The 14,070-nt window shown below is 41.0% G+C and overlaps 1 protein-coding gene across 1 annotated transcript in view; it reads right to left on the bottom strand.

The window, feature by feature from the left end:
• Positions 1-12,717, bottom strand: part of LOC105548783 (chromosome unknown open reading frame, human C10orf11) — a 1,000,756-nt gene extending 988,039 nt beyond the window's left edge. Inside the window, exon 1 of the mRNA XM_011992972.1 lies at positions 12,509-12,717. Coding sequence (XP_011848362.1) covers positions 12,509-12,645 — 137 coding nt within the window. The 5' untranslated portion in view covers positions 12,646-12,717. The remainder of the gene's footprint in view (positions 1-12,508) is intronic.
• Positions 12,718-14,070: the final 1,353 nt, after the last annotated feature.

Raw genomic sequence — 14,070 nt, forward strand, 5'->3', positions numbered from 1 at the left:
ATAAAGAAGGCACTCATAATCAAACTCGGAGAAATGGATTTAGAATTCAAGTCTCGGTATTCCCAGTCTTGAGACTTTTCCACTGCAATTTAGTCATATGAACTGTGTGGCATTCCCAGTTTATTTTTGTTACTCTTTTAGAATCCAGGAACCCAGGATGAAACTAAGCAAGTTGTCCCAACGAATTTCTCCTTTTCTACTTGTCAAAGTCAAATAAAAAATATAGAGACAAATCTCTAAACAAAACATTTTGTTTGGGAAAACTGAATTGCAATTTGGGGCATACACACAGACTGGGGTGGTCTTCAGTGTGTCAAAAGAACAAAGAGAAGGAAGGTTGGGGCTTTATTAAAAGATAAATGTTATGTATTCTTTTGAAAGAAAACTCATTGGCACTAGTGAAGTTTTTGGAAGCAGGCAAGCTCTGATTGGTAAGTGGTGGGGCAGCAGATAACACCAGTCTGAGAGTCACAGCAGTTCATTTCAGCAGCTACTAGGTTAAACTGTTCTTAAAATTATAGTATTTTGGCAGTTGGCTTACAATATCACCCGTGGGCAGGCACTTGTGTCCTGAGTCCTTTTTCTCCTCCAGTCTCTTGACTCTAATTTAGTTAAGTTTGACAAGATAACTCCAATTCATATAATCAATTTTTACATACTCAATACTATAAACTTGTGTAAGCAACATAGCTCATTTCAGTTCCGCAGGACTCATTCAAGGATAAACTTCAGGACAGTTGTCAGGAACTCTCTAGATCTACCTAAGAAGGCAGTAGTAAGGAATAACTGGAAGATGGCAGAGGTAATAATGATAAACATGAGCAATGACAAATAAATTGAATTTTTGTGTCCCAATGGGTCTGAAAAGCATTCTGGCTCCATACTAATACTCCTAGAATTTCATATTTTTCACTATATTTCACCCCAAGGAAACTCAGCATTTCTACTGTAACAGATAATCTGTATCATTTCTTCTTGACTCTCTGAAAGCCCCAAATTAAATATGAACCTTTTCTAAGAAACAAAATTTGTCTTAACCTCCTTCTTCTTGAAAATGGGCTTGATCTTATAAAACCCAAATTGCAAACAAACAAACAAAAAAAAGAATGGTTAACTGATTGAATTTTAAAATTAAAGGCACATTGGGGGATCACAATCCAACTGATATAAAATTGGGGACTGGAGAGGTCAAATGACTTGCTCATCATTACAGCGTATGGGGAAAGGCTAGAACCCAAGTCTCCCAGCACTAAATTCATTGTTTTTCTCCTATCATCCCACACTCTTAGAAAGCTAACAGTTCATGGTTAGATTTCTAAGAGCTCAGCTGATAGGTATCAAGATCCTTGGCTGTCCTCATCAATGCAGTACTGGTGACACAGTTTTTATGCATAGAGAACAATAATTTTATGATCAAAAAAACAAAATTATGTCTTAATTCTTTAAAAGCTTGAACAACCTGTCAATGTCTGAACTGCCTCCTTGGCCGGCATGATTCTCTATTGCAGTGGGAAGAATTCTTAATCTAAGGTGCTTTATCTAGGGCCCCAAGAATGGTGTTGAGGAGAATCCATGAATCTCAAATTAAATGGAAAATGTTATGTTAATGTGTATTTTTCTGAGACTAATGGCCAGTTTTCATCAGATTCTCACATCTTTCTCTTTAAAATATTGGAAATCACTAACCTAATACAATTATTCCCTCTCTTTCTTACGCTTCTTATGAATTTTACAATGTTCTCTCACTTCCATTCTCCTAAAAGTGCTTTATATGATATTAGAATTAGTTAAATAATATTTTTGGAGATTTTAAAAAACACTCAGACTTCTACTATAAAGTTGCAAGTCCTGGATAGTAATTACTGGCAAAGTGTCTGGTGGCCCTGGGTACTGCCAATAACTGTAGTTGACAGAATTCTTTTAAAAAGTACATTCTTAATAATGAAACGGACACTAAACTTGACTCGGTTTAAAAGAGAAGCTCCAAAGATGAGATTTTCATGATCTTCCTTCTTCACCCAAAATCCACTTTATAAAATACTGACTTTAAAAAAAAAAAAAAAAAACCTTTAAGATGAGGCTGATTATATCCAGAATAGTAAGATCCTGAAATATATAAGCCACTGCTATTAAGCATTAAGATATAAGGGCCCTCTTTAGTAGAAAGCTGGGTTACTGTATAGTTGAAACCTAACTATCCATCATAAACACCTTCAATACATTTGAAATAGCAGGGCGGACAGGTTCTCTCACATTGAGCGTCATTTATGAAGCGATCAAAGCCTGTAGTGGGAAAAAGAAGTATGAGGAGGCACAGGGCTTTATAGAATGAATAACTTTTCTCATTCTCAATATTTCTTATGTTCTTTTACAACAAATTGCTTGGCTCTTGAGAACAGACTCATAAAAGAAGTGAAATATATTTTTCTATCCAGAATCTGAACTTTTTTTAATATATAAAGTTGTAATGACCCTTTCCAAACAATATGAGGCAGCACTTCAAAAATTTCCATTGTTTCAAAGACACAAATTATTTTGTGCATCTGTGTCTATCAAATGAATGAGGAAGGAAAACACATGAAAGTCATTTGAAAGACAGCATCTCCTAGGAGTTATGCTTGGAAGCTGGAAAAGCCCAGTAATCCCCCTACCTAGATAAACAGAGTTTTCCAGATGACTAGGGGGATCAACAGTGGAGCAAGGCCAAGCATTTGAATGTTATAAAAGAGACTCCGTATTAGACCTTGGGGAGAGAATCCAACATTCAGCTCCTTTATGGCTGGCCGACCTCTCTAAGACACAGCCCTACCTTGAGTGGAGAGGAACCAAAATAAAACAATATCTTCAAGCAATTTACACACAATCCAAATGGAATTTCTCCAAGCTCAGAAAATTTGAAGTTTATTCAGTCCATATGCTATCCCATCCCTTCCCTTTTAACAAACAACTTCGAAACAGGCAGCCATTTCTTAGTCATTCAAGATCAAAATCTCTCCTCCCTTAACCCCAAGTCATTAGTGACAGTAACCGTGCATCATTTGGAATATTTAGGGGATTATTTTTTCCTCCTAATAAGAAACTCACTGAATGCATTTTTAAAAGTGTCTCAGGAGCCCTACTCAACTCTTCTTCCATTAGCGGCAAACACGAGGCACATGATTTGACCTAGCACTGAATTCCCAAAAGCAGGATTTAGGGAAGCTGACAATAACTCAATTGAGTGATTATCAATCACAAAAGATAGTATTCTGGAGGAAAAAAGATATCACATAGAGCATTTTTCTCATTAAGAAAATAAGCTTTTGAACTAGTATACCATCACTTTCACTACATAAGTCAAAATTCATACATGTACAGAAGAGATGATATAGCACAGTCAAGTCAGAAAAAACCTATGTCAAATACTACCTTTCCCAACTGATCCTGTGCAAGTTACTGGTAAAGATAATAATACCACCTAGCTCATAGGGTAGTTGAGATAATTGAGATAATACATGTAAAGCATTGAACACAATGTATAGCACATGGTAAGCACTCAATAGATGTTAGATAAGCTATTGTTATTATTAACTTTTTTATTACCAAAATTTAATACCAAATTACCAATGGAAAGCAAGTTCCCAATGTTTTTTTCCTTGATTCTGCCTATAATTCTATTTTTGTATATAAAAATTCCCTTATTTGCACCTTTGTTTCCACCAGGAAAAAAAACAAAACAAAAACTCTTTTCCCTGGGCAAGGCAGATACTAGAACCACACAGAACATTGTGAGAGTGTCCATTATTTCCATTGGTATCTCAAGAATTGGATTGTTCTGAACCCTTTCATTCTCTCCTTGCATCTTCCATTGTTGTTCCCAAGGGGTCAAATTAACTTACAACAAAATCAGTGTTCCTGTTTCCTCACTTTAAGAAGAAGAGTCAGAATTCCCAGGCCGAGGATGTCCCTTTGAGCAGCTTGGAGGCATCTCAGACCAACAGGCAAGAAAGAGCAGCCATTCATGGGACAAATAAGTGATTTGCATTTCCAAGGATGTGGGGAAACATATTAGTTAAAATTAGCAAACATGCAGAGTCCCTGTGACAGCTTCACTTTACAAACCCTTGAATGTTTGACAAGAAAAGGTCATGTTTTGTAAAATCCTCAAAAGGTCATTCAATAACAAATCACATGAATGAAATCGCAAGGGTTCAGGGAGGTTAACAGAAACACCACAGGCAGCAAAGTGCATTCTCAAGGTAAACAAGGAAAGAGGGAAAGCAGCCTTGGCTCAGCTCTGGAAGGGGAGAAATACAAGCAATCTCTAATTTACCAAACACTATAATTTCAAGACATTTTCTCTGTACTTGGTGGTTTAACAGTGAATGCTATTTCTCATGTTCAGCACACTTGGAGGATTAGTAGATCATAGCCCAGCAACATTTCAACAGTTCTTCAAAAGGTCCAGGCAGACCTTAGCCCAGGCTTTCTTTCAGATTTTTTATTTGATAAATCTCATGGGTGGATTCCACTTAATACAAATAGGTGGTCACATGCACAGCATACACGTCCCTGTAGATGGTCTTCATGCAGCATACCCCACCCTACCCCTACCCCACAAACCCCAAATCTGGGAACTTTAGCCCCAGAAGCCTTTTCTTCTGGCACTTTGACCTGCTCATGACCTCTTTCTTCCCAGGTCTATTTTCCTCTTCAACAAGAGCCAGCACCACATCTCTCACAGTCAGGAATAACAACGGCTTGTTTATATAGAGTAATTTAGCTACAGGATCAGTGGCAAGAGGAGGATGATGTATCTGATCCATAGGTCAAAAGCACAATTCAGAAGTGCAGGGCTGCCAGGTTTAAGGAAGGGCTCCCTAGGGCACAGGCCAATGGACTGACCGCCTTCCATAAAGTACAGCCAAGGCAAGGGAAATGGGGAGCATCCTCTAAGCTGTTTCAGATTTGGGCATGCCCTTCACACGCAATGTGTTGGATGCTAAGACAAAGAATGCTGCGGAAAGAAGATGCAGGAGCATGAAGCGAAGCAGATGTGTAGCACAGACTTACTTAGGGGGAAAAAGGTGTCACCCATCAGAACCCTTGGAAAAGAAGGCAGCATCTTAAGGAAAAGGCACTGGCAGACCTAGTGCCTGACTTACTCTGTGACCTTAAGTAGAGTAATTTGATCTTCCTAGGCCTTGGTTTTCCCATCTGTAAAATGAGCTGTACTATTCTTGCTTACTTCCCTGGGTAAGGTCAGGATAAAACAAAGTAAGAAGTAACTGGAAAAAGTCAAGGGTTATTTTTTACACCAGGAAGGGCTTGCAGTGCAAGTCCTGATTCTTGTCACCACTCATTCCTACATCCTACTCCAGCCTCAGAATCTTATTGAGAAACCATTCTCTAGGGTCTTGCTCTCCCCCATATGGTAGCCACATGTGGCTATTTCAATGTTAATTAAAAGCAAATAAAATTTAAAATTCGGTTCCTCAGTTGCAGCACCCACATTTGAAGTGCTCAATATCTATATGAGGCTAGTGGCTACCATATTGGACATTGCAGATGTAGAACATTTCCATCATCACAGAAAGGTCTACTGGGGCAGCACAGCTTGGATCTACGTGCTGTGGATGGAGGACAGCCCTGCCAACCTTTTACCTTCTACCACTCGCCCTCTCCATGGACATCCTGCTTTACCCCAGCCACCTGCAGTTCATACTCACCATAAGACCATCCTCCAGACACAGCCCTGACTGATGGTTTCCAGCATGTACCTCTCACCCGTACAATTACCTGTGGACCATAAAGCCCTCGCCAGCTTGGTGGCTGTTTGATCCGAACGACGGTCAGAACCAAGACACCTCACTTTGTCTTTCTTGCCAGCGATTTTAGCTTATTTGCCACGAGTACAGGGTATAATTAATATCACACAGGAGCCAGCATTGTCATTTTTCAAATCATTTCCCTGGAAATGTTCTACACCTCTTAATGGCCCTGCTAATGCTGTAGCTGTCATGTTTTGGACAGCTGCACTTTTACAAGACAAACTCTGTAGCGCCAGGAGACTCTCTGCAGACTTTTTAGCTCAGAGGCTCAGAGGCCGTGAACGCCAGCCAGTAATGGCTAGATGGAAATCTTAGATTAATTTTTTTACCTCTTGGTGCTGACTGCTCCTCAAGTGTCACCTTCCCAGCTTCCATCCCCAGCCACCTCTCCCCTTCTTGGCCTCTTCCCTTGCCCCTGCCCCTACCCCGACCTCCTCTCCTCTTTGCCACCTGATGGACATGGGATGCACAAAATCGACAGAAATCATACAACTGATTAAAGTGTGGATACTCTGTCCAAAGGTACAAAGGCTTAAACATCTCGACAGAAGCCCAGCCGCTTTGCTAAATGCCACACACATTGAAAAAAAACTAGGGCCCTTCATGTCTATTTGATTTTATTTTTCAAAAATATGCTTTTTTGCCCCCCTCCATAACTTCTCTATATACTGGGTTCAAATTTCTCTATATACTGGGTATGTGTAAGAAAGACTGCAGAAGGAGGCGAACGGAAGGAGTTACATGTGAAGCCTCCCAGGAGCCATACACGAGGCAAGCAAAGACAATCTGAACCACACTAAATATTTACTATAGAACGAAGATGCTCTTAAACAAACGGAGAAATTCACCAGATTATTTTGGGTAGTAACAGAGCATTTTCCTGATGATTTTTTACAGGTTTGAAGGGTTTTTTCATTAAATAATTGGTTTAAAGTAGAAGGAGATGTCATGGATAGCTGTCTCAGAAAACATACTACATCGTCCAGCATTGTCCAGGAAAGCCCTCTCAGCTGAGACCTTCTGTCTTAAAAGGGAGGTAAGGTCAGGCTAGGGACACGATGACTCTCTTTTTTTAGGCTAAACAGCATCAGCCCACTGCTCCTTTAATATTGTGTTTATCAGCGAGCCACAGCCCAGGGAGAGACGAGCACACAGCTTCCTTTCACGCTGCGTCTGCAAAATGCTACCGAAAGTTGGACTCATCAGTGAAGCAGCAGGTCCCTTGGCTGAAACCAGCCAGGCCAGAAAAGTGACACGAACAGGATGCTGCTAAACATGCACAATTCAAAAATACACACTGTATTCTCTTCTGCATGATTTGCTGCCATTTAAAAGACAATAAACAGCAACTTTAGATTGCTAACAACGTGTCATTTAAGGTTTGCTGTTGCTCAACATCAAGAAAAATCAATGCCGGCTCTACGGGGGCAGCAAACCCCGAGAACTGAGCTCCATTTCAGGTCTGTTTGAACTCATTTCCTTTCTCCATGGTTGCCCCCTTGTACTCCCCCTCAGGCGTCCCCTCGCAGCAGGCTGACAGCTTGACACATTGACAGCTCGCACTGAATGACAACTGATTTGTACAAATTTCAAGCCTTATAAATCTACCTGTCACAACAACAACATAAAAGCGCCCAGGCCCAGCAGGTAATTCAGAAAAAGCTTCCCTTGACAGCACTTTCTGAAAAGCAATGGCGTGCCTCCTGCCAAAAATTCCAACTATCATCCTTGTATAACTTTGAATAAAAATTCAGGGCCCATTTTCTTGCCAACAGGCTACCAATCGTCTTATTTAAAGATTAAAAAGAGTGAACGGGAGAGAGGGGAAAAAAACATCCCCACAATTTCATTTTAGACTGATATGAAAGTCGCACCACCTGCTATGCCAGGATTACCACACCGTTTTTCTCTCCGGTGCTCAGAAGGAGTAAATGAGGGAGGCTTTTTACGGTATTTAAACAATATCCCAGATTGCAGGGGCTGTGCCTCCCAGTCCCCTCCTGGCTCACCTGGGGCCAGTCCAGCTGACAAAGCAAGATGTTTAGACTCGTGGGGGACTGGGTGGAGTGGGCAGGGGACTGAGGCCACTGGCCATTGTTTTAACTGTCCTCAAGGTTTCTCCAAAACAAAAGCCCTGCATGTGTCCATAGCCCCGCCTCCCAGACCACTTTTCTTACTAAAAATGATCACATTATATCAAGGTGTTCATTCATCAGATACTCATTTCATTCAAATCAACAGCAGACCACATCATGTCATCACTGCATCTTTATTACAAAAGAAGAACGGGAGTTGAGAATTTGGAGACGATTGTTAGGCGTGGTTTTGTAATTAAGTGGAACACTGAAGAAAAAAAAAAAAAAAACCTTCTCGCCAAATAAGGAACACGAGACTTAGAGAGAGAAAGCAAGGGGAAAGGGAGAGAGGGAGAGAGAGAGAAAGAAACTAAGTACATGAGCACTTAAACAGGAAAGAGCGGTTTACAAAAAAAAAAGAAAAAGAAAAGGAAAATTTCTTTCTCTCTACTATTCAAGCCCCACCAATTCCACTTACTGTGGAGGAATGTGCAGCTGAAAAGTGACTGGCACAATTTCTCATGTATCACATTTGCTCATGTAAAGTCTCTCAGATTTGTTAAAGGATATAGAATCCCAGCTAGATAAGAGAGTAAGTTCTAGTGTTCTATAGCACTGCAAGATGACTACGGTTAGCAATAATACAGTTTCAAATAGCTAGGAGGTCGTTGCATGTTCCCAACACAAAGGAATGATCAATGTTCAAGATGATGGATATGCTAATTACCCTGAGCTGAGGATCACTATACATATGTGCTAAAACATCACTATGTACCCCATAAACATGTACAATTATTATATGTCATTTTTTAAAAAAGAAAGAAAAAATCCCTCAGTAGACTCAGATGGAAAAATGAACTTGGTGTTTTGCCTTTGAGGGTGTGTTGTAAGTGCATGTTGAATGGAGGTGTTGCCAAGGGGACTCCTAGGAAGAAAACATGGACCAAGGATGAGGGCAAAGTGACTGGCCATCCAACTAACTGGACAAACTCAGAAGCAACAATAGTGCCAGTGAAGCATCCTGTCACAGTCACCTTCACTCCTCAGCAGCAGCAAACGTAAGGGTGGAGAGTGCAGATACCAGGGCTGGACATTTTCATTTTAAATCCTGGCTTTTTGACTTAGGAGCTATGTAACTTTGGGCAAGTGATATTTATACTCTCGACTTCAGTTTCACTACCTGTCATGTAGGGATCATAATCATATCTACCTTGGAGAGTATGTGGATGAATGCCTGTAAAAAGTTAAGTTTACAGTAAACAGTATCTGTTCATTTATTCATTCACATAGATATACACACAGATACACACACACATATACAAATGCAAACAAACATACAACACTAAAAGTGATGACTGCTATAGAGAAAAAAAGCAGATCATCACATTATCATCACATTATTAGTATTATTAGTACTCTGCAAGATTCCAGATATAATTACTTTTCTCCCATGGAATACAAGCTTCCAGTGTAGTAAAAAGGAAAAAAAAAAATGAAGAGAATTATCTCTGAAAATGTGGTGACCTACTTGGTTAAGACATACAGATTAGAGATCAATGTAGCTGGACTGAATGTCTTTCCTACGCTATCTTTTATAAATTTCTTTCTCTAGTCTTTTCAATTTGCTTCTTCATTATGACTAAGGAAACCATCTAGTGTGTTAAATATATATATATATATATATATATTTAAAAGCATATAATTTGCACTCTTAATTTCTGAGTGATAACACAGCTTATCACTCAGAAATACTATTAATATGTGGATTATAAGGGGATAAAATCAATATATACACATAATATACATACTAATATATAAACATACATAAATATGTATATATAAAGAGAGAGAAGACTCTGACCCAAAACATAGCTGTCAGTATTAGATGGCTAATTTGAGATTTAGAGGAAATAATAGAATGTCTATAAACCCAACTGAACTCTAAAATTTAGGTGAGATTAGGATTACCCAAATTATATGAGCTGAGAGTCACCTGGTAACATTCTTGTTATCCTTCTCAATTCGGTTAATGTCAAGACTAACATGAGCTGACTGAACTTCAGTTGCAACATGAAACCACACTCAGCAAATCCATCATTTTGTAATTATTTGTATGACCAAAAGTAAGTGTTTTGATTACAGGCCATTAGTAAATAAAATTGGGTTGGAATTTCACAGCATGTTTGAATTTCAAAAGATTCTTATTTCATGCTAAAAAGGCAAAATCAAACAAAATCTTCACATAGTAAAATTGATAAAGCATAAACCAAAACAACTACATAGGGAACCTTTACAGAATGAGATAGAGGAAGAAACAAACAACTACCTATAAAATTGATAAGAGAAAGATAATTTACATAAACTAACTTCCTTTTTCAGCTTTCTTTTTCATCTTTCACCAACATACAGCGAACATATGCAAACAGACGAGGCATGGATAGGAAAAAACAGGGAGTCTCACCTAAAGTTCATCTTCAAGCTAACATTCACCCAGAACGAGTACATTAGATCGTTCCCATGTTAACCCTTCTCTATTCAACAGCATGGGCTTGGCCTAACAAAATGATGAATAATATTTTTGTTAACTATTGTCTTCCTGACATCAATCACTGAGATTTAACGAACGCTGTCTCGCATATGCTAGGATCCCCCCTACTATGACCAATTAAATAACAAATCATTCAGTGGAGAACTTCAGGGCTGACAAAGGCATATTAAGTACAGTGCTGGCTGGTTACGGCTACACTGGCCCACTGAGAGTTTGCTCAGAAGAAAATACACAGGACACTTTCAATTGCAAAACATATGATGCCTTATGTGTATTTTGTATTTATATTTGTGTAACTACTTGTTTCCCAAGAAGAAAAGGCAGCACTTTGAAATATACCTGTGAAGGTTTTTTTTTTCCTGAAAGTCCCCTCGCTGAGCAGCTTGCTTCTCCATTTCAATAAGGGCTAAACCTGGGACCTCAGAATGTTGTCCACCTGTTGACCATTAGCCCACGGAGGCTGACAGGCTTCAACCCCAAAGTGGCCTAGGAGAAAGCACCAACTACCATTCACTGAGCAAATGCTAGGCCTCTGAGCAGCTCCCCGGTCCCCTAGAGCTGGGCCCTCTAGTTCAGGGCAGCCCCTCTGAGCCCTCTCAGTGTGCTCTTCCTTAGTCCATCAACAGGGGCACCTGGGCACCCTGATGCTACATTTTCGGTCTTCTGATCAACACTTTGAGAAGAGTGGCCAGGTTTCCATGGCCCAGGGATCTCTGTCTACATTTGCTGGGACGAAAGGACCAACTTCACCCAATCTTTCTCACAAAACAACTGGTCAAAAGGTGTTTTTCTACCACCTGAAATCAGATGTCAAGCACACACTGCGGGGCACCAGGCAAGGTTGAGGATGATTCCACAGCAGCCGCAGTCCTCTTACAAGAAAAGCCAAGGGTCTGGGGCTGGAAGCCACTTGGCCAAGCACCCCCCTCTCAGGCTGAAGGCCACCAAGAGTCCAGGCGTGGCTTGTCTGGCGCCCCCCAGGGGCAAGGCGGGAGAGTTGGCCAGGAAATAAGGGCGACAGGATCCACATAGCCCCTGACATGAACTTCCATGGAATCAGTAAATTTTTACCACTTAGGACAAGCCATGTTATTTGTAACTGTCAGAGGAAGGAAAATCTGTAATTGTTAAGGGGGATGAAGCCTGTGCAAATTCTTTCCTGTGCAAAGTGAACAGTCAATCACTTTTATAAGGACAGCAACAACTGAAACTATCCATTCGTATACTTTCCTTTAGTCAACAATATTACCTTTAGTAATCTGGGGAATGTGCATCCATAAATTACAGAAAGTGTTATTGCATTGCTGAATAAACAGCAACATTTCCATCAGCAGCAGCAGTGGCAGCCCCACAAAGGTATAACAAACAGACTCAATCATTTTCTTGTCAAGCTTTGCAATGACTGCAGAGTTTACTGCTGGAGATAATGTTGCTTTCCTCAGCATTGTGTGCCAAACTGCAAACTGCTTATTAAAACAAAACCTCTTTTTCGGAGCAGCATGAGTTGGATAATCACTTATTGCACTCAAGAAAAAAACAGGTTTGGTGCCCAGAGGAGGTTGACAATCAGGCATATGTGTTAACATTTGGTTGGTAAAAATTGGTTAAAAAATAAATTATCCAACGTTGGGGTGGGGGAGGGAATGAGCTGACTTATTAACATCGCTGCCCCCAGGTTGACTCTTTTCCGCATGACATCATTCCGTTTTTTGACAATGTGTTTCAAAGTGCTCAACTGGCCAGCTTGACAGAACCTTTGGCATGGGCGTTCAGCAGAGAGGAGGAGGGGGTGGAGATGATTATGGAAGGAAACCAGAAATGAAATGCAGCCTGCTAGTCTCCATAAGAGGAAATCTCTGGAAGAAACTCGACTCCAGGCATAGGAGATAAGACTGAAGAAAAGGGCAGGAGGAAAGCAAGTAGACTTTAAAACTAGGCATCTGTGACTAAACTATTTCTGAAGACAGCACCTATTATTACTCTCCGAAGAAATCGCTTGACATAACTAAGCCAGCAATAGCACTGAAAAACCATCCCAATTTTCCTCGCTTAAAACAGATTGACAGCCATTTTACTGAGCCTGAGGAACAGGTGAGCTGAGCCGAAGCCTGGGGGCTGCCGTGTCAGATGCGGCTCTGAAAGGAAACCCATTATGCCCGCCAACGGCAGAGCTGCCCGGTGCTGCTTGGTGGTTTTTTCCGTTCATACCCATTACGGATGAATTAATATCAAGGGAGGCGACCCTCTCCCCTCGCCCTCGCCCCCGCCTCTGCCGTCCTGATGCCGCGGACCGCCTTGTGGTCCCAGATCTCCGCGGTGGAGGAGGAAAGCCTATACTTTGCACGTCCTCTTAGAACAGGAAATGAGACTGTGAAGACTTTATTACAACTTCGGGCAGCAGATGAGGTTTGACTCCTATCGCTGCCCTAAAATGAGAAGGAAAAAAAAAAAAAAAAAAGCGCCACACGTGTAGGGTAGAAATCAACTCCAGTAACTGTCATTCAACCTCAGCAATGCTGGGACAGGCAGAGGCAGGGCAGCTCTGTGCCACATTCCTGCCAGGGCTGGTCAGGCCCCAGCTCTCACCGCTCCTCCTCCCTGCTTTAAACCTGTGAAACCAAGGGCCCTTCCACCCCAGCTCATTCCACTTTGGCACATCAGGGCCTCAAGTCATACTGTCCCCTCTGCCTGGGTTGCTTTTTCTTCTTCTGCTTGGGTCACTGTTCACACCACTGACCACTTTCCTCAGGGAAGGGCCCTCGCTGGCCACACAATCTCAACATGCCCCCTGCTCCTCCATACCACCCCCACCATCTCCTGACACTGCGCGTCTTTTGACTTTTCACAGAGAAGTGTATATCTCACCTGAGATTATCTCATTTATGAATTGACTGATACATTTTTCACCTCTCTCCTCCACCAGAAGGTAAACTCCACCAAAGCAAAGATTCTGCCATACTCAGAGCAATAACCCCAGCACCTAGAACTGTGGCTGGCGCTATAAATATTTGATAAATTACTTAAAAATTATCCCACAGTTTCAGAGAAAATATCCTTATAAACACAAATCAGAGACCTCTGTCAGACTTGACTCATGATTTCTGAGTGCAAATGATTCCCGATTACAGGGAGGACTGCGAGGAAACTTCAAGAGGACATGTTTATTCTCACATCTCTAAGAACATGCAGAAAGAAGTTACTGCACTTATACTGAGGATGAGCCATAGAAATTTGGGCTTTGTTTGTTTGAAGTACAAAGACGAAGGAAACTGCTCATGACCTAAAATAAAAAGACCTCAGGAAGGAATTAGAAAGCCCAGACTTAAGACCCACCTCTGCCACCAGATATAACTGGGGCACATCAGTCACTTGGGGTACATTTGTACAACCATGAGGGCACAAAGACTTGCCCCATCTGTTTTTAACTGCTATTTCTATTGTGCAATTACTAAAACAAAGAAATAAGAATAGAAAATAGTATGTGTACCCTATCCATGTACCCACCCAACTTTGTCAAATCTTAACATGTTGAGCCATATTTGCATCAGATTATGGGGGAGGGAAGCAGCCTTCATTTTGTTTTTTGGCCTTTTGGTGTTTGTAGAGATGATGCCTTGCTATGCTGCACAGGTTGGTC

This window comes from Mandrillus leucophaeus, unplaced genomic scaffold (genome assembly GCF_000951045.1).
Source record: "Mandrillus leucophaeus isolate KB7577 unplaced genomic scaffold, Mleu.le_1.0 Scaffold111, whole genome shotgun sequence".
Taxonomy (NCBI): domain Eukaryota; kingdom Metazoa; phylum Chordata; class Mammalia; order Primates; family Cercopithecidae; genus Mandrillus; species Mandrillus leucophaeus.